The 21,571-nt window shown below is 40.2% G+C and overlaps 1 protein-coding gene across 3 annotated transcripts in view; it reads left to right on the forward strand.

Annotated features, from left to right (window-relative positions):
- The first annotated feature begins 1,517 nt into the window (after nt 1–1,517).
- The window catches only part of map2k5 (mitogen-activated protein kinase kinase 5), a 54,088-nt gene continuing 34,034 nt past the window's right edge, over nt 1,518–21,571 (forward strand). For all 3 annotated transcript variants that reach the window (XM_068314096.1, XM_068314105.1, XM_068314114.1), the window contains exons 1-12: nt 1,518–1,933; nt 2,053–2,101; nt 3,579–3,646; nt 8,779–8,848; nt 9,615–9,655; nt 10,970–11,037; nt 11,135–11,183; nt 12,632–12,696; nt 19,467–19,506; nt 19,648–19,716; nt 20,092–20,173; nt 21,065–21,126. In XM_068314096.1, the coding sequence (XP_068170197.1) occupies nt 1,802–1,933; nt 2,053–2,101; nt 3,579–3,646; nt 8,779–8,848; nt 9,615–9,655; nt 10,970–11,037; nt 11,135–11,183; nt 12,632–12,696; nt 19,467–19,506; nt 19,648–19,716; nt 20,092–20,173; nt 21,065–21,126 (795 nt within the window). In that variant the 5' untranslated portion in view covers nt 1,518–1,801. The remainder of the gene's footprint in view (nt 1,934–2,052; nt 2,102–3,578; nt 3,647–8,778; nt 8,849–9,614; nt 9,656–10,969; nt 11,038–11,134; nt 11,184–12,631; nt 12,697–19,466; nt 19,507–19,647; nt 19,717–20,091; nt 20,174–21,064; nt 21,127–21,571) is intronic.

Genomic DNA, 21,571 nt, shown 5'->3' on the forward strand with positions numbered 1-21,571 from the left:
TGCTACAGAGCCAGCTTTAACATTTCTTCTCATTGGAAGAGGAGATTTGGGAGCAGAGCGCTACACTACAGAGGAAAAGACTTCATTTCATCCAGAGATCAGCGTCTTGTGCTTCGAACTTCAATCAGAAGTTCATTCATAAGACTGTAATCAATAGTTGGAAGAGCCTCTTTGTTTTACATTTGATTATACAGAAAGACTCATATTCAATGAAAACCTTTGCAGGGAAGGGAGCATTGAATACGTAAACCTTTGCTTACCTATTCAATAGGTGGACTGTCCATTGTTTACAGCTGTTTATGATAAAGCGAGGATCATTCCTACAATACGCAAACATTAATGACTGAAATGGTTCAAGGTATAAAAACAAACACCCTACCCTTATGCAGCTACTGTATCATTATAAACATATATATAAAGAAACATTGCATATCAGTGTTGTTTACTGCAAATGCTTTTAAGAACTCCTATCTAGCATAAAGAACCTGAGCAGTAAACTATTTCTGTCAGTTTGTAGTTCAAAGGTGTGAATTACAGTAAACTACAATCAGTCATAATACAAAAAATTATTTTCGATATTTTATTGCATATCGTTCACGTCAAATCTACTGAATCGCTTTATCCACTGTAGCGGGTCATAGGGAGCTGGAGCCTATCCCAGCTGTCTGAGGGTGTGAGGCGGGGGAAACTCCAGACACGACGCCAGTGCGCCGCGGAGCCACACACAAAGACAGACAAACATACACGCTCACACACTATGGGCAATTTAGAATGGCCAATCAACTTGAAGTACATGTTTTTGGAGGTGGGAGGAAGCCGGAGAACCCGGAGAGAACCCACGCAGACACGGGGAGAACATGCAAACTTCACAACGAGCGGGACTCAAACCCGGAACTGCCTTGCTGTGCGGCGACAGTGCGCCACCGTACTGCTTGTTCAACAAACACTACAATTTAAAATATGAACAATGAATAATGAATACAAAAAGCATTGTCACATTCTTTATTTTTTATTCACACACACACTGAAATAATAATAACAAAAATATCTCTCAAAATTAGAACTATTTATCTTATATGAATGTGATATAATTCCTTGATTAGATTAGATTAGATTAGATTAGATTAGATTAGATTAAATTAAATTAGATATACTGTACTTTGATATCCCAAACTGGGAAATTTACAATTTATAATTTATATGATTGGGGCGGTTGCAGGGGAGCAGAAGCACACTTCGATAATTAAAAAAAATAATAGGGGAATTTAAAAATGGATTTTAACATTTAACAAGTGTAAAGATATTACAGTGAGCTTTTGAAGAGTGCATTGAATACAGATGAGTTCTGCTTGTCAAGAAGCACAAAAACACACATTCACTGCATGTATGTTCAATCTGTAATAATTTTGTAGTACTCTTAAAATAGACTTTTAATTTTCTAAATGTAGTTTTAATTTGATCAAGAGTTATTTTATTTTGAAATACCAGAAAGCGGATGTTGACTAAACGCACTTGTAGTTTCCTGTAAACTGGCTCGATGGCTAGGTGTCTGCGATGACACAGTGTGAAACTTTGCCTGACGCACACACACGTCTGTTCTTCGTGCTGGAGCGTTCGTAGAGTTGTGATGACGCTTCGGTGTCGCCGGTGACGGGTTTTAAATCTCCACGTCGCTGAGCAGCAGGTCTGAACCGAGCGGGATGCTAGCCTGTGTCGCTAGCAAACCACTGCAGGACGTCAGCTCGGTGTGTTAATAAGACAGCCAGACAGACGTTATGACGCGACTTAGTTTTTGTTGTTAATGCTCCCACTCGGTCTCAGTAACCCCCTCATGATGGACACCGAGGCGATAGTGATCCGGATTAAAACTCCGTCAGGAGACATGGACTCATCCGTGGACTGTCCATCTCTCCTGAACTTCAATGACTTGCTGGTGAGTCTTCAACATGCTACACAGCTAGCAGGCCGACTCCTGTGTCACCTGTCAGCTCCTGTCTGCACCTGGAATCCCTTCTTGTTCTTTCTGTCCTGATGTTCTGTCAAACCTTTCAGGTGGCGATTAGAGACGTCATGCCTGAAGCAACAGTCACGGCCTTTGAGTGTAAGTCTCTGTTTTTGTATTTTTTACACAGCTCAAACATTGATTCCCTTCAGAATAACACCTACTTTTCAACTCTTGATTTTTCACCCTAAAGTTCACTACAGTACAAACACTGTCAGCTACTTCAACTGTGTTTGACAGTGATAATATTTTGTAAAACGAAACAATATTCCTGCAATTTACTATCTTATTGTTTCAGTATTGTAGTAAATTGAGCCTTATAAATCAGTATTCCTCTAAGAATTGGGCTTCATCAAATCCAAATTAACCAGGAACATTTAAATTGTTCAGTGAACTTTACAACCGTTCCTAAAGATGACAAGCGTCTCTCGTACTTTGTAGAGACAAATATGGCACATACCCAGACACCAACTTCTGTTAGGGTTCTTAACTCATTCCTGGGCTTAAATGATACAAATCCTTAAAATCCACTAGAGATTTCCAATAGGACTCAAGTCTGGTCACAGCCAGTCTAGAACAACACAGGACTTCTTTAGTCTTAAAGGTCTGGTGGGGATCATTGTCCTTTCGGAACATCCGGTGATACTCAAGCCTCAGCTTCCTCACAGATGGTGAGACCTTTTTTTAGGATCCTGATATTTGATGGAAGAGATTTTTTTTCATCGCTCCATGGAGCTGCACCCCAAAGCCTCAGTGTCTTGTCCAGATGGTTTTGAGCTACAGAAGCTCAAACCTTGTGCTTGTGGGTCAAATGTGATGAATATTTTTAAGTTCAGGTGTGGGGCGTTTCATCATGTTGTGTACTTTACTGTGTCTTCTGAAACCCCCATGCATTCCGCAGCCAAGTCTTTTGCTTCCACTCGAGGGTTTTTGTCCATGTGCCTCCTCAGGAATCGGGTGTGATATGTTTTAGTTTCCTTATTTTGCCTCTTTCTTGTCATACAACCTCCTTTAATTTAAAACTAACAGCTATGGATCCAAATATGTGATCTTTTCTCTTTGAATTATTGAAAAAACATCTAAATGATTGCACTGAGCGGTTTTCCATTATCATCTGCTTATTGCAAACAGCTGACAGATTGCATATACTGTATTGTCAATCAACCTAATATGTAATCAGGGTTGAATAATAATGTTTCTTACTTTATGTGGGTACTTTGTGTGGGAAGAGCTGGAAAAATCAACTAATTATTCGATCCTGTTCATGCATGTGAAACTTATACCAGTGATGATACTTTTTTAGAATGAATGTCTGATTCAATAGATTTTGTGATTAAGCATTATCCACTGAAAATATATAATTTAAAATGTGTTTCTGTGCAGTTCTATGTCAAGAATTATTATCAGCATCAATGTGAAAGTATTTGGGTAATGTATTGTTAGATTTTGTGTTCATAAGTAGATATTTGCAATATCATGTTTAATGTTTAAATGTATTTGGTTTTAACTGCTGTCTGTGATGTTGACTGTAGATTAATTTTATTTTTTTCATGCTTTTTCTCTTCTTTTTTTTCAGATGAGGATGAGGTCGGGGACAGAATCACTGTAAGAAGCGATGAAGAACTCAAAGCCATGTTGTCATATGTGAGTTGATACATTTTTTTGATCCGTCCCAAAAACTGTTTCTGCATTTGAAAACCGCCCCGGTTTGTCTTCTGCTTCCATTGTTGTTTACAACATTAATATGACCCCAGCTATTTTTCTGAGCATCTTAAAGAGAGATCCCTTCAAAGGTTTCTGATATATTTATTCTTTTCCGTGAAGCTTTTCCAATCTCGATCAAGGACCAAATATAGAGCATTTAATGTCAGTGGAATTATAAAGCCCCTAAAGAAACTTTATGAATTTGGAATAAACACATAAAACACTTGAGTGGACAGAGTAACAGGGACATTGCTTTGAAAGCCTTGTACTTCTTGATTGCTTTTTGCAGTGCAATGAAAGAACCACTAAACTTCCGTTTCACTGGGTGAAAAATCTTGGAGATGGACATCTCTAAACCTTCACACATAAACTGAAACTGCCAGCTTGACTGTCCATCCAAGTTCCTCCTGCCCTTGGCTTGTCGACCCTATTCACCAGCTAGACGGCATGATGGAGGAAAAACCCCAAACTTTAAATGTATTTTTAAAGCAGTAGGAAATTGACTCAGTGGATTCCTGACATGGTCACTATAACCTTGTTTAGTGATGTTCAAAATGAGGAAACAGTCATTGTTACGCTTGTACAGGAGACACTACTGTTTTGGATTAAATTGAAAAGACTAAAAATAGTAAAAATGTTCTGATTTTAAACAACCTATTCAGACCATTGAGACCACATAGCTTCACTCGGTTGTATTTAGCATAGCTACACACACACACACACACACACACACACACACACACACACACACACACACACACACACACACACACACATTCTCTCAAAACTGCTCATCTATGGTTTTCAGCAACGGACTTACACTCACAAACATTCACTCTTCAGCTTCGCCACCTTGTGTTGAACGTTTTCATATTCCACATACTTACTGCTCATACCATGGACAGTAAGAGTAATGGTGTGTAATGTCTTTCTCTACGAGGTACACTGAAAGCTAAATGAACTGTCAATTTTTATTATTTATTATTCAGTACTTAAAGTTTTGCCTCATTAAAGAGAGGCCCCCCCGGGCTGCAGAATTGTTCAAAATCTACTTTCATCTCTAGATGTCTTTTACCCCCCATCAGCTCACAATGATGCTGCTGGAGCCACAGGCACAATTTACAGTCCTTGTTTTTTTGTCCATTTTCGTCATGCATTCACTTGTGGCTGCTTTTTAATCATTAGGTAGTACAGGGTAGCGGGGGGATTAAGGGAAGAGAGACAGTCGTTGTGCCAGTGAGGGTTACGAAACAGGGATGGAAAAATATTGATCTCTCAGCATGTTGGTGACTTTGACTTGTTGAGCTGTGTCCTGTTTGAACGGGATTAACGTGAGAGAAGGATGTTGAATTGCAAAATTTATAGATATCAGCAATGTTTCCTCTAATTTTTTGTGCATCTGGGCAAACACACAAGCTTCCCGAGCACACTGAGGACCACTGTGAGCAACATCATATGTGCACGCTGTGACCACACGAAACTATCACACTTATTCAAAGCCTTGGATCATAACAAGATACATGGCTTATTAAAAGAATCAAATTACAGCAGCAATTTTCGTTTGTGTATTTTCAATATAAGTGATTTTGCCCACTTGAAATGAAAAAGACAAAAAAGCTTGTTCTTCATGAGATGTGTAGTTTGTTATATGTGAGGGTCCTGCTTTTGCCAGGGGATGAGAGCTACTTTGGCCTATAGGTGAAGTCCAGTTGTGTTCTGGTTTAGGGTCCCTGAACGCAGCCTCAGGGTCCTATTCTGGAAGAAATGACACATATACACCTTTCAGACATAAAATTTTGTTCACATTAAATTAGCATTCACATTTTGCATGATGACGTGTGCTGTTGCTTGTGATACAGTGTAAATGCCTATAACTCTTTGTCTGTAAATATCTAATTACAGTACTCTTTTTTTTTATTTGCATTTATACTAACCATAAATTCTCTGTTAATAATAGCATTCAATGATTAATATCCATAAATAATAAATGTTATTAGAATGTGCACAAATCTGACTTAAACTTTACCTTATTTATCACGTGGTTGTACACTTTGTCCAGGTTAATGGCTTCGTCTGTTTCTTGCTTTGAACTTTCTCAAAAAGAAAAAAAATCTCACCCACTTTCACAGATTGTTCTTCTATTTACATAAACTCCGACAGCCATTCCATCTTAATTTAATCGCATTTCTTTTTTCCTTTGGCTTGGTGGGTGGATGTGTCGCTGCCCGTTTGTTTCCAGTGGTAATTAGTTAAGCAGCAGGGCACACATGTAGGACCGTCAATGCTCTGATTGGCTGCGTAGCGTCAATGAACATTATCACATCATTGGCTGGACATCTGTCACTCACTGAGTTACAATGCAGAATGGTACAGAAAACAATGGTTTTGGTCTAATAAATTAAATCTAATATTCGATATTACTGTATTTTAATACTGTAGTGAATATATTGGTAGAAGGATGCTGAGTTTTGAACTGCCAGGCAGGAGGCCTAGAGGAAGACCAAAGAGGAGGTTTATGGATGTAGTGAAAGAGGACATGAAGGTAGTTGGTGAGAGAGAAGAGGATGCAGAAGACAGGGTTAGATGGAGGCAAATGATTCACTGTGGCGACCCCTGAAGGGAAAAACTGAAAGGAAAAGAAGAAGAAGACTGTATTTTAATACTGTGACACCCCCGTTGTCGTGTAATGTGGTCAAGGATGACAACCACGGACTTCTTTTGGCAAGCTCAATTTCGGCATCCAGCTTTAACAAGCAACAATCCAGAATTCCTCTCAACACCCGCTCAGCACTCACCTTTGACACTCCAAATCTCGCGACCTCATGTACAACTGGCGGAGAACAACTAAGGGCAGCAAAACACAACAGTAACGACACACGGGATGTTGCAACACGTTTATCAAATTTTATTTTATGCTCAGAATATAATTTTCTGTGCGCTGAGACTGTGCAAGCGGTGCGCAATTGCGCAGCTTAGAGGGAACATTTTCTTATGCACAATGACAGTTTATTGTCCCAACACTTTATCCAGGTGATGTGGCAGCATATTAACGTATGGCTCTGACCTGCACCTCACTCAATCCAGCACACCTACTTTAGTATCCTTCATCCTGCTTCGTCCACAAATTTAAAAAAGCCATTTGTACAGAAAATTTTTAGCCAACAAATCCAAGAGCCCTGTAATGGCTTTTTACTTCTCGTGGGACAGGGACGTGTAGAGAAAGCTGCTGATCACCTGGAAAATACTTGGCTCACTAAAACCTAATTTACACTAGCCAGGTGCTTTAAATGTCTTATGCGAGGGTTATGCATTTCAGCAGTCATTTGCATTTGTGTTCAGACGATTTCTTTCTAGTTATGGTTGTTTGCTGCGTTGGCCGTTTGGCCTCCACAGAAAACCCCGGTGGATTTTCATCTCGTTGTTGTTAATTCCAGGTGAGCAGACAGCCATTATGTGAAATTAATGGAAACCTGCATGTTAGGTGATAGGTGAGAAGAGTCTCTTGTGGTTTCTTCTTGTGTTTCTGTGTTTTAGACATTTGTGACAATAAATGTAATACTAGACTTTTAGATGTGATTTTCAAGTTGGTTGTTTTAACTCATGTAAGATCTCTGTTTTAACATTACTTTGTGAAAAATCCATGCTCCTTGTTGCTGAGCAAAATTAATGCTCAAATCCAACACTTAATTAACATCAGTCTGCAGAGGGCATTTGTGAAAACTATCCCCATCACAGAGAACATTGATTGCTACATGCTCCTCTGAGGACCAGTAGTCTTCCAGGCATCTCTAATCATTGTTTGACACCTTAAAAGACAGATGTCCCTGTTCAAAGTTAAAGACCGGTCCGTGTCAGGTGCTAAAAAAAACATGTGACCTCATCTGTTCCTCGCTCAGCTCCCCCTGGAGGTAGTAGCTCTAATTCCACCGTTCTTACTCCCATTTCTCCTTAGTCTGCTAATGATGATGAGACCCAGCCTCTGCTCTCCCTCTCCCCATTGTCCCTTTAGGCTGAGCAATGGTATTTGGGAATGGACACTGTTTAGTTATTGGCCAACAACGGAGAATGTCTTTTAATAACACACCTACTACAGATTAGGTGGTAATTGCAGCCTTAATCAATAAACTAGCTGAGCGGAAAATTAAAGGTATGTGAAGCCTGACCCCCAACCCCCTCCACCACACCCCACCCACACACATACACACACGCACACACACACAACATGCTTTTTGGGTATGAGGCCTATTGTTCAGATATGGCCTAGTGAGAACGCTGGAGGGCGAAAGCAGAGGGCTAGGAGCGAGAAGGGACCTGACAGTGATAAATAGGCCTTTTAATAACAGCTGTGCCACTTGGGTAGCCATTCTGATCCTCCCACCCCCACCCCACAACGATAGTGCAAATTTACATATATCTGTGAGAACTTATGATGTATGGTAAATGAAACACAACAAACACATGTACACGCAGAGTCCATAAAAGATATATATTTGTCCAACTGTGTCTTTGGCAAGGTCTAGATGTTAATATCTGTTGGTTGGAAGGAGAGGACGCAAACAAAACACATTCACACTCTCACACAAACACACTCAAGCTCACAGTTTAACAGATGGTTTGGTTAACTGAAACATCAATTATTACATCGCCTTGGCAAGCGTCTGAGAGGCTCCAGAGTGTGTGTGCACGTGTCGGTCCTGTAGGATGGGAGTGTTTGGTGAGCTGTTGACCTGGAGGAGAAAAGGGTTAATGCTACACTCCTTCAGAACAAGCCCAGAGGGCATTGCTCCTCAGTGGCAACAGATTTCCGCACAGCACGCTCACATTTTTTGGGACACTGCAGATGAATGCTAATAAACATGAAATAAACATTTTGTGTGTTGAGTCCTAAAATTTTAGTGTAGTTCAGAGTCACATCACAATTTTTCCTCATATGGTTTTTGTGTTTTTCAGTCTTGTATTTACAGAACAGCTTTGATTTTTTTTCTTTAGAATAAATACAGGTTCCTGCATGTGAAGTAGTCCTTTGAAAGCACTGCTTCTTTCAAGCATTTTGAACTTTTTTTCCCTTTTAGTACTGCAACACAATGAATGAACAACGAATGAATGGACTGCTGCCGGACCCTCTGCAGATTTTTCCACGAGGTACGAATTCACACACTTCTTCTGGATTTGCAACGCTGAAAGGCTCCAAACATCTTTTGAATTAGTTTTCCGACAACAAAAATCCAAATCCAAATAATATTTACACAGTTGTTTAAATTTCATCTGTAATTTGGGTAAATCCGTCGCGCTGTGTGTTCAAACGATAGGAAAATGGGAGCATTTGGTGACTAGGAATAGGAACGCAGCCTCTGGACAACATTAAAATTCATTGGCTCATTCTGTTATTGTGTTGACAGTCATTTATAAATCTACATTTCTTTTGCTCCAAGGACATTGAAACTGCGCTCTTGTGTTCAGGCTAAACCTCGTTCGCTGGCTTTGTGTTGTTCTCTCTGACTGTTTTTTTTTTAAGTTTTGTTTTGTTTTTTTACGACTAGTGCTTTTTCAATAGGAGTCTTTTTTTTAATATCTCCATATAGTTTCCTCACCACTCAAAGTCATACATAATTGTTAACAGGCCCCAAGGGCAAAGTGACTAAACATTTTATTGCCTTTCTCTTTTATGCTGTATCTGCCTCTCTTTCCATTTCTCCTCTTTCTCTTCCTCTCTGGTTTTTGTTTTTCAAAGTACCACCAGCTGTCTCAAGAGCCCAACATCTCAATCACTCTCTAGTCTACAACTAATTTCAGAATAACCCTCATTTCTTTCCATCTTTTTTTTTCTTTATAAAGAACCGATTCCTTTTCAGCACGTTTGTAAATGGCCCAGTGATGTGTTCTACAATCTAGTCAATTACTGTTTCAGCCGGCAAGACTCCAGGGATCCGGAACATACATGGCCTGAAGGTACCTATCTCAATAATTGTTTCAGCTGCCTTACACAGAGGCTAGGGGGGAGGCGGGGGGGAGACAAATGAATTGGTAACGCTGTGTTCCACTTATTGAAATGTCAATTGAAGTCAAGGCTCTCCTTTACTTTCACTCATTTTCTCGCTCTCCTTGTCTATGTTTATGTATGGAGATCGCTGGTAGTAACTCCTGCTTCCTACAGTATAAGAGCAGGTTGTAATGCTGACCCCCCCCCCCCCAGCATTATGATCACCTAGTTCAATGTGATATGCAGAACACCAGCATTGATTAGAGTAAAAACTAAGTCAATATGGTAGATGTCATTCTTCAACCATGAAATTGTCATTACAAGCCCACCCACCCCCACCCCTGTGCCATTTACAAATGGCCTTCCGCAGACCCTCCCATTTATGTTGAGCATATGTTGCTATTGAATCTCATTGCTAATTACCAGGGTTAAATTATTTGACACCCCCCCACCCCCGTCTCTCCAGATGATCCATAATATACATCCATATCCATTTCAGCATGAAATCGCCCCCACCCTCAATATACGAAGAGTATTTTATTTAACCTATCCTCCGAGGAGCTTTTCTAACAATTGCTGAACTGTGTCAGTCTGTTTAAGTTCAAAGGTCTGTTTTGAGAAGATGGATGTTTTCCGAAAACGTTTAGTCTTTCGCCAACCCTTTCTCTCTTTTCTCTGGTTTTAATGTAAAAGCAGTCGGCTGAGGGGAGTCTCCTTCTGCACTGTTTAAATTAGGTCTTCGTTTGCACTAATTAAAAAGAGAATCCCCGTGCTGTAGTGGACCCAACACACCGGCCTTTTGACCTCAATTAAATGAGATATTTTTGGTATCCTCATCACAGGGTCTTGTCATTCTTTTCGACTCAGATATCTGGGTTGAGAAACAAGGTCTTTGGAGTAAACATAAATATGGATGAATTGATGGAAAGAACAATATCCCACATGAAAACTTCAAATGACTTTTCCTCTAGCCTTCAAATCTGTTCTTACGCTATAGTACCTGCAAATATATATTCCTGATTCTCTTCCCCTCTCCCCTTTTCGATCTGCTCTCTGTCTCGTTTTCCCCTCCTTTATGTAGACACTTCTTTCTTCTTTCTGCGTCCCTTCAGTACAACGGAAGCCAATTAACCTTCAGACTGAACTGAGAGCTTGTGTTGTGTTCTTGTTCATTAAGGGGTCTGGCTAAATGTCTGCTTGTGTTTTGGCCTTGACCACCAAATGTGTGACTGTATGTGTATCTTTTCACATTTGTTCATATATATCCTCACATCTACCTTCAGGTGAACACCAGACCTAACCCAGCTAATGACTGCACCCAAGCTCTCCCGGACTCCATGGCCAACAACAGGTGAGCTTGTTTCGAGCATCAGGAGCATGTGATGAAGAGTGATGACTGTGATGGTAATGATGGTATCAGTGAATCTGAGCTGTGTTCCCTCCTTCAGCCTGAAGAAGTCTTCTGCTGAGTTGAAGAGGATCCTTACAAACGGGCAGGTAGGCCTGGGCTTTGGGTTTAAGTACAATCTGACCACTGTTGCATCACAGCTGCTCCTCCCACATCTGGATTCCACTGTTGACTCTATTGATTAGGGAACATAGAGGATGTGTGTGTGGTTGTCCCCTCTCTGGGCTGATCTGAGAGCAGCAAGTCTGTGAGGAGCAGCATCTATCTGTCTGTCTCTCTGTCTGTCTCTCTCTCTCTCTCTCTCCGTCTCTCTTTCTCTTTCTCTCTCTCTGTCTCTCTCTCTGTCTCTGTCTCTCTCTCTCTCTCTCTCTCTCTCCCTCTCTCTCTCTCTCCCCTGCGCGCACACACACACATTGGCATGAGTGTGTCAAGAAGACAATTAAGCCAATAGCCTCTCAGGTTTCTATCGTAGCCCAGCCATCTAACAGAACTGTTCTCTCCCTCCTCCATCCTTTCATCCATCTCTTCTCATTCTCTTTCCCTCCTTGCTGTCACCATTGGATCTAATCAGTTTGGGTGAATAGGGGGTCATGCATGATAGCTGAATCTTTCTGTCAGTACAAAATTAGTCTCTGCAGCACACATTGATGTCATACCATCACGTTATATGCCAGTGCCTGTCTCATTGTTCCAGCAGAAAGTATTCACTCAGCATTTTAAAGGCTGGCTTCTTTATTTAAATGAAAAGGATGTCTTACATTGAGAGAAATTTTATGTGATGTTATTATCCATGATCATGTTGTTATAGCCTTTGGGTTTTTTAAATGTTTTATTTGAATGTTTATCAGTTTAAATTAAGTTCATTGTCTGAGCTAAGGAAAAATATTTACTGTTTTTACTAAATTTACTGTTTTTAATGGGAGTTTTTTCAATTGTAGAGTACTTTTGATTGAATAAGTGTTTTAATTTAATACATTTAATTTTTTTGAACATCTATGAACATTTGTTTTTCTCGTGTTTTTTAGCTTTGTCAAGAAACTATTTTCTGATTGTTAGAATTTTTTGACAATGTCTTTGGTGTAGGGATCCACTCTCTGAATGGTCATAGTGAAGTATTTCATTGACCTTCAAGAACATTTTGATATTTGTCATTTTAAATGGGCGACAGTTCAACCCAGCCATGCTGGCTAAGGGTGTTTTGTATTACCTGTCTTTGACATTTTTTTATCAAAGTAAATTGGAATAAACCAGCAAAGAAATTGATCATTAAACCCTGCATAGCCCCCCAACCCCCATTCACCCAAGAGGAACATCTTTTTAGAAATTGGACAGCAAATATTGTATTGATCTCCCGTCTCTCCCTCCTGTCCCTCTGTTTCCTTTCCTCTGTTGCTGAAGTTGGAGTAGCCTGAATGTTGTGTTTTCATCGCCTCCAGTTACGTCCTCTCTCTCACCCGTGTTCCAACAGGAATCGAGGAGTGGTTGCATGTCTTTTCATGTTTTAACAACATATCTCTGCGTGTTTGTGGTTCTGCAGATAAATGCCCAAGATATCCACTATCAAGAACAACTTAGCCACGGAAACGGAGGCACAGTCTACAAGTAAGACTTCCTTTTCATGTTGCAGCACCAACTTTATCAGGTCGTACAAATCCTTCTGCACATGCAAATATTAAAGAAATCTCTCAATCAGAGGCTAGTTTTGAACTGATTTTGACATTTCTATTATTTTTCTCATCCTTTCAATGACAAGCTCATCACAAGAGTGACATTTTCTCTTTTGTTAACTATCCGTCTGTTCCTCATCAGCACTGTTGTCTCAGTTTTTCTGTGCCATTGTTCATGCTGGTTCTTGTTGATACTTGCATTTATTTATTTTGGTTTCAAGGTTGGGAACATGTTTATATATATATAATATTGATCTGAGTCTGTAAGCTGTGACAGCAATGGATATTCTGTCTATACTGCAGCACATTACCGGCCACAACAGAAGAGCCCCATCCTATCCGACTAGACAAATGTGTTACTGCCCCACTAACGTTATGACAAGGCTGGCATTTGTGTTGCTTTTCTATCCCCCTTTCCCTACCTTGTGTTTCCTCCTTCCCATCAATCTTGAGCTATTGAGCTGTTTTATTGAGATTGAAGTATTGATCACTGCTCAGGCTAACCTTGACTTGACAGAGTGGTCTGCCTCACACGGTCTCCAGCAAACCCAATACATTTCCTATCTATCAAATTCCCAGTACAGCCTTCTTTATTTCACACTTTCCTGTCCAACCACCTTTTACAATTTTATGACTTCAAGATAGTTTCAAAACTGTCATTTTCTGATAGTTGCAGGAGAATAAATAGTATTGTTGATATTTGGTGCTGCAAATAGTCACACTGCAATTCTTTTTTCTCACCTTAGTCAAGCAAATAAATCTATACTTCAGTGCTATTTTTTTTAAGGTTGGAAAGAAAAAAATTAAGAGAAAATAAATAAAAACAGGCTGGTTAATTGTACTTGGTTGAATTGTATTTCATGACCATTTCACATCAGATATAACTCTACTAGTTCATGGAGAGGCCCAAACATACTTTAAGACATCATCTTTTGAGGTGGTCTTAAATGCATTCTGCATCCAAAATACATGCTTCACTATAAGTGTGTGTGAGCGTGTATCATGTGAGCGTGTGTGTATTGGTCACGTAGGAGTGACAGTTTTGATATGTCAGTGCTGGAGAGTTTGTAAAAGATGCTCTTGCTTACAGCACCTAAAGTAAAATGCAGTGCACTTCCGGATCCTGTCAGCCAATAGCATGCACGTACGGTATCATGTGACCACCGACTAAAAATCAACGATGTAGTGAAGCTGTACATCTTGAAGCGCGAATACGCGTGGATTACTGTATTTGGACAAATATCATGTCTGTACTCTTACACAAATTTTAGACCTCGAGGTTTCTGTCTGATATTTTGGAATAAAACATGTATCCTTGAAAAATGTAGTTAAAGAAAAATTTCAATGATCACTTTCTGTCATGAACTATGAATAAAACGTATTTGTGTTTCTTTTATTTAATAAAGAGAAAAGGCATAGTGAAAGCTAGGGTCCCTAGCCTTCCTGTCTCTATTTAACTAGTCACGAGAGCGCGAGGAAATTGGTGTTAATTGTGTTGATGACCCTGACATCAGCTCTTATAAATTTTCACCAGTAACGTGTAACTGATTGCCTGTTTCTTTAATTGTAATTACTTTGTCACAGTTTAAAAAAGGTTCTAATTATTTATTGTCACTCTTCCCCTGAATCATGTTGTATTCAGTTCGACTGGATTATTCCTTTTAATACTCCACCACATTTAACTTTTGTTTTATTTAAATGCTTCCCTACAATTTCTCTTCACAAGTGTTTCATGCTAAAAATAAATTCACTTAATTTAAAGCATAATGGTGATAAACTAAATACAAACAGTGTGTCTTCAAAAAAAGCTTCATCATAGCGGGGCTTTCTTTAAGTTCTTCTTTTCCTTTCGGCTTTTCCCTTCAGGGGTCGCCACAGCGAATCAATTTCCTCCATCTAGCCCTGTCCTTTGCCTCCCCTTCTCTCACACCAACTACCTTCATGTCCTCCCTCATTACATCCATAAACCTCCTCTTTGGTCTTCCTCTAGGCCTCCTGCCTGGCAGTTCAAAACTCAGCGTCCTTCTACCAATATATTCACTATCTCTTCTCTGGACATGTCCAAACCATCTCAGTCTGGCCTCTCTGACTTTATCTCCAGAACCTCTAACATGTGCTGTCCCTCTGATGTACTCATTCCTGATCCTATCCATCCTGGTCACTCCCAAAGAGAACCTCAGCATCTTCATCTCTGCTACCTCCAGCTCTGTCTCCTGTCTTTTCCTCAGTGACACTGTCTCTAGACCAAACAACATCGCGGGTCTCACCACAGTTTTGTACACCTTTCCTTTCATTTTAGCTGAAATTCTTCTATCATACATCACACCTGACACTTTTCTCCATCCATACCATCCTGCCTGCACAAGCTTCTTCACCTCTTTTCCACACTCTCCATTGGTCTGGACTGTTGACCATAAGTACTAAAAAATCCTCTTGTGGCTACGTTTGTCCTCTTGTGGCTACATTTGTCCTCTTGTGGCTACATTAGCAGGGCTTTCTTCAAGGTCTGGACAGAAAACTGAGATTACTCATTCAAGTGCAGAAAGAGGTGTAAATCTGTATACAGCAGTCACGTCATGTCAAGGTTTTTTGAGGTAAAAACAGACTTAAACTATTGTGTTAAAGATTGGAGTCTGATCACAGTGATTGACATAGTGATCAAATTTCACTTTAGGGTCAACTAGGACGTCAAGAATATCCGATATGTGGATGGACTAGAGGAGCAGGAGGAACAATTTATTTAAAGAAGTCTGTTGAACTTTCTGAGAAAGACAAGTTTTGTCTCAGTTTTGTTGAAACTAATCTTGGAGTATAAACCAATGTCCAGTCCTGTAAAGCAGCTGAACATTTCTAGAGGGTTTCCTGGTTTAATGGACATATCATCTGTGTATCATCTGTGTCGTAATAATATCAGTGGTCCCTCTATGAATTGTTTAAAGGTTTCATGAATTGGAACTTGAACCTTCTCAAAATTCCCTTTTGCCTCGTTATTTTTATATCCATCCATTTTCTGTACAGCTTGTCATCTTAAGCGGGTCATGGGGGTTTGCTGGAGCCTACTCCAGCGGACTTACAGGTATTAGACGGGAAAATGTTCCAGATACGTCACCAGCACATCGCTCTGTTGTTTCAGTCATGATACAGTATTAAGCACGATAGCAGGTTTTCCTTACCTTGTGTGTTTTCTTTGGTCGGCCAATTTTTTGACATCATTTGTTTGATTTGATTTTTGTCCATTTTTTAAAAACTCAGCAGAACTGATCTGTGAGTTATTTGTGCTGCAGGACAGAACAAGTATTGTTGCATCAAGCTGGAAATGGTGTGTTTCTAATGAAACACTATGGAAACACACCAATGGCCTGGACAGGTTTCTTGCCTGGAAACCAATTCTCTGTCCTCTTCTACCTCTGCCTTGTGTTCCAGCTTATATTAGGCTGATCACATGTGAAAACATCACCACTCCCCACCTTTTAACCTCTTAGCCCATTTATGACCCAGAGCCATTTAGACTCAATTGGATGTTACCAACGCCTCAGCTTGCCGTAGCATGTGCCGACCTAGACATCCATCAATGTCAGCCTTTGTTTTTTTATTACACTCTCAGAGGTCCTTCCTGTCCACCAATCTAACTGAATGTGGCTTATGTAGACAATAACAAGGACACAGGCTGTTTTCATGACACCCCCATCCAGAAGTGCAATTAAAACTAGCAGATTTTCCTGACTGTGACTATGATCACATCTACTTATACGCCCATAGTGGTTCTATTATAGACCCACCTATTGACTTTGGTCTTTTAACATGGTTTGGATTATTTTTTGAAGAGTCAACCTATTTGCCTGATTGCTAGTGACCTTCTGTCCTGTGTCCAGATATTTTTAGATTAACACTGAATTGAATGTGGCTGCAGTTTACACTTGATTTATTTAGTTGTTTTTGCTAGCATGACAGTATGTAAACTGATTTCTCAGTGACATATTCACTCTCACTGGTAGAGATGAAGGTTGTGGTAGACGTTTCATCTCTTTTAAATGGCTGCACTGGGTTGGAATATGTAAGTCATGATTATTTTAGGAGGCATGCTTAACTTTTGTTGTTGCAAATAATTTTTCATAGTCGTCCTAAAGAAATTCTGATAATTGATGAATAAAGTCAATCATAAAAAGCAAATTTGCTTTGTTTATATGCTCAGCATCTTCACACTCCAGTACAGTAGGTGGCGGTATGCACCTTCAAAGTCAGTTTGTTGTCTTGCAGGGGACAAAGAAGGAAGGATATCAGAGGAATGGTTCTTCATACTCTTTACAGCAACCTGCTGCACCTTGGTTGATATCTAGTATCACAAACTATACCAAGGAAGGATTATGATCCATTATGGGGGGGGTCTGCGGATGTGTGGATGTGTTAGCGTGTTAGACAATGAAGAAGAAGAAGCTGTTGCTTCTGTCTGTTTCTGCTTTTGGCTGTGAGACTGCTGAGTGTGAGGACAAGCCACGTGTGTATGTTATGTTTCCTCATCAACCCTATTCCCCAAAATTCTCTATGATCCAAAATACTTTAATTCTGCTGATTCATCATTCCTGAGAGCAAGGTAAATAAATATCCTTGTGTTTTTTGCTGCTTGTGTTAACTACCTGCCACAATCACTGTTTGAATATTTGGTCAGGGATTGTACTACAGATGTCTTTTATATGTACGCGTGTGTATAACTGTCTGTCTGTCAGATGGGAAAGCCATTATAACCATGGCACATGACATAGTCCATAGTTGGAGAGAAAAGCAGCCAATCATCATGTGACAACGTAAGAGTCCCATGTTAGCCCTGATCCAGGAGGCCGTTGCTTCTAACCCACAAACCTAACTTCAGACACACAGAGGGAGGCCCAATGAATACTGCATGATGGAGCTTTTATTACAGAGCGAGCTAGAGTGTAAATAAGATCCAGGAATGGGGCGCATTTACTGGGGTCAGATCAGGGGGAAGTGGTGGCGGGGCGGGCTATGTAACCTTGTCCCCACGTCTCCTGCTGTCACGAGCCTGTCACCGTCACTCATTCAGGTTTGCTCGGCCCTGAGGTGGTCAAGGACAGTCTGAGACTGGAGCTTTAATCAAGCCATAGTCACACCACGTCTTCAGCCCCGAATGGCTTCCTTTAAGACACGTTTATTAAAACTTTGGAATGAGTCCACTCTTGCATGTCTAATTTAATGTATAGATTATCGCTCAAACTTGATCATGAACACAAGACAAACAAACTCACTGTACCACCAACGTGCCGCCCAGCACCATACCATATAAAACAAAAGCCTGTTTGTCATGTGTTACGTAGTGATCAGATCCATTCAGCGTGGCGAAGGTTTAATCTCTTTTCAGACTGCAACACACAACAAACCAACTCAAAAGTATTTAACATCTATGCGCATGAGCTTACCTGCAATCGCATCTTCATTTTAATTAACAGGCAGCAGTCATGCTTAACTGATATTGATCGTAGTTTAAATGAAGACCAGGACATGAAAATGGAAGCAAGACCATCAGCATGAGGTGCTGAAGGCTTTGTCTCAAAGATGATGAGGTTTAAGATCAGAAGTAGTCAACACGTCTTTCAGGTTGGACATGGTACTTAACTCAGATGGTGGATATTGCTCTGTAATGTTATATAAAACTTACAGAATGCTGAAGAAACTTTTAATGTGGCTGAAACAGAGCAAATTTTGACCTGTATTCTTTTCTAATTCATATAGTATAATTAAGTGCGTCACAGTGGCACTATGGGTAATGTCGTTGCCTCGCAGGAAGGTTCAAGAAGAATCTTCCTTTGTTTGTTGAGTGTGTATGTTCTACCTGTGGCCCTGTGATGAACTGGCGTCTCATCTGGGGTGTACCCTGCCTTTCGCCCGTAACAAGCTGGAATAGGCTCCAGCAGACCCGTAACACACAGGGTGGCTCAGCGGCTGCAGACGAAACGATCACAATCGTCTCGCTACCAGTCTTTGTAGCCGTAGCAATAGAACATCACAATACCCCAGTGAAAGAGGTGTTAATCACACCTCACACGACACGGCGTCTCCATGTAGGACGCAGAAACACGTGACCATCCAGGTATCACATTCGCTCAGGCTGCTTGCAGGCGTACCAGACCGTGTTGCACACTGACCTGCCTCAACCTCATCACATGGCAGCTGGTGGACAGTATTCATCCATGAGTATTGTATGCTGAGCTGTCCTGAGGTATTGTCACTCCTGAAGTAAACTAACCTTCAGCGGCTGTAACTAAAGCCGATGCTTGGCATTCACACGTCTGATAATGAAATCGTTCTGGGCCCAGTCTGTCGCTGGCAACTCAAACCTTTCTGGAAAACAACTCGTGATGGAGCTAACTGGTCTTCCTCGGTGACCTTTGACACCTGCCATGCCCACACAGACTCACAGAGCTGTAGATTTTTGCTGTTTCTGTTAATTGTTTAGTTTCATCAGTTCCTCTTCGTCGGGATGCTGAATACATTCTTATTTTACAAAGACCTGATTTTAGCAGTCTGATCAGTATTACTTTATCAAGGCCGCCTCATCTGAGCTCCTGAGCTAGAAGAAAAAAATAAAACAAAAAGTGACAGTAGGTTTGAATTTGTATGCAGAAGTAAAAATTTAGTTATTTACTAAAACCGCTTTATTTCCCTCTTTTTTCTCATACCTCCTTTCTCTAGAGCGTACCATCTTCTCAGCAGGAGGGTTTTGGCGGTCAAGGTGAGATTCCGTCCATGTTGGACGCAGAAGGCCGAAACAACTAAGACTTCAGTATTTATTGAAGTATATATGACTATATTACACTACATTTATTGCTCCTATCTTTCTTAATACTGTCCTTTATCTTTTATCTGGTTGCAGGTCATTCCTCTGGACATCACTGTGGAATTACAGAAGCAGATCATGTCCGAATTAGAAATTCTTTACAAGGTTAGTTTTGATTGTTTAAAGATACTTTTAGTCCACTGATCGTTCCTTTCCAACCAGTTCTACACTGTTAGTAAACTAAGAGTTTAACTAATGGAAGGTCATTCATCTCCAACCGTATATGCATGAGGCTTGAGAGCTCTGTTAGTCGTCTTCATTTGAACTTCATGTGGAATTAGATCATAAATAAACAAAAACAGTTGTTGAAATTCAGAGTCATGCTGACTCATCACCACGAAGGCATCTAGATGGTGCAGCTGTTACATTTTTGCACACCGATCAGCTTTATGTAAAACGCATGGTTAGCATAATGTATTCAATTGTTTTAGTATTTTTCATGATCATTAATGGTCACATTGACTCTTTCTTTGATTGCAGTGTGATTCGCCTTACATCATCACTTTCTTCAGTGCCTTCTTTGTGGAGAACAGGATATCCATATGCACAGAATTTATGGACGGTGAGTTTCCTCTGCTGAGGATGCCGGTAAATATTTTGTTTTGTTTTTTCATCTTTGCTCTCTACAACTGTTTAGTAGGGACTTAAGGGAACTCTCCTCCGTCTCGACTGTGTATCCATTTACACTTCAGCAGATCAAGAGAATGCCGTGTGGCTGCCGGCTGGTTATCATGCCTGTGTGCTAAAAGCTACAAGGGTGTGATGAATCCTGACTTAAGTGCATTTGTTGGTGTGTTTGTATTTGGGTGTGAGATAGGAGACCGTCTGTTTTTGGATTGCGTTTGTGATATGTGTGTGTTCAAGTATGTGTTAATGCAACGATTCCCCTGTTTCACACATTTGTCAGCAAAGTCTGTCCAACCTCGTTTCTTCCTAAAACTTTTCTTTGAGCCATCGTTTCCTCTTATTGATTATTATTGAAGAAAGTAGTGATGTTAAATTTGGACTGCAAAAGGACAAATCAGTGACTTTCAGTTGGATTTCTTTTCATTTATTCATCATAAGAATAAAATAAGATGACTGTATATGAATGTTTATGTAAATCTTTCTTGACAAAGGTGCTGGTTCAAAATACAAAAAAATGCTGAAAGCTCCATTAAAAGGAAGCAACTAGCTTTTGTCAACTATATGAATATTCTGGAATGTTATTATTTGATTGGTTAATGTCAGTTTTGTGTTTGTCTTAATATTGTGGCAATAATTTAAAAAAAATTTTTTTTAATTTGATATACTCTTGTGATCCCCGAAGGGAATTTAGGAGCACACTTTAGTGATTCACATGCACATATAATCCAACCATTGATCTTGGATCATTGGAGCCGCTCTACCGCTGGGCTACTGCCGCCCCTGTGGCTTTAAATGAAAAATATAACAAAAACATTGTGTTTTGCAGGAGGTTCTCTGGACGTGTACAAGAGAATTCCGGAGCATGTTCTGGGGAGGATCGCAGTCGCAGTGAGTTTGCATTAAAATCTAGCTTGATTCATTGCTTAAGTTAAAATGATTTGGCTCAAAAGGCATTTCCTTGAGTTTACTTAAATGTGTAGTCTATTGGAGTGTGATCTATGTGTGCCTGGCAGTCATCATTTTCTGTTTGACCTGTTATTTGTAGTCGGATACTGAACAAGTCTGAGGAGGAAAGTCATTTTTATTAATGAGATTAAAGAAAAGAGAACCACAGCTGTGATTTTTCCAATTAGCCTCTACTTGGTGAAGTGACTCACTGAGTCAGTGTTGTTTTCCCCTCATCCTCTCATCTCTCGTTCTCCCGCTTTCTGTTCTCAGTTAAAACTATCATTTTGATAGCAATGGCCTTGATTCTGATAAATGCATGTCCACACTCATTATCCTTCACATCTAAACCTCCTCTTTTCTGCTTCCCCCTTTAACTTTGTCCGTA

This window comes from Antennarius striatus, chromosome 1 (genome assembly GCF_040054535.1).
Source record: "Antennarius striatus isolate MH-2024 chromosome 1, ASM4005453v1, whole genome shotgun sequence".
Taxonomy (NCBI): Eukaryota; Metazoa; Chordata; class Actinopteri; order Lophiiformes; family Antennariidae; genus Antennarius; species Antennarius striatus.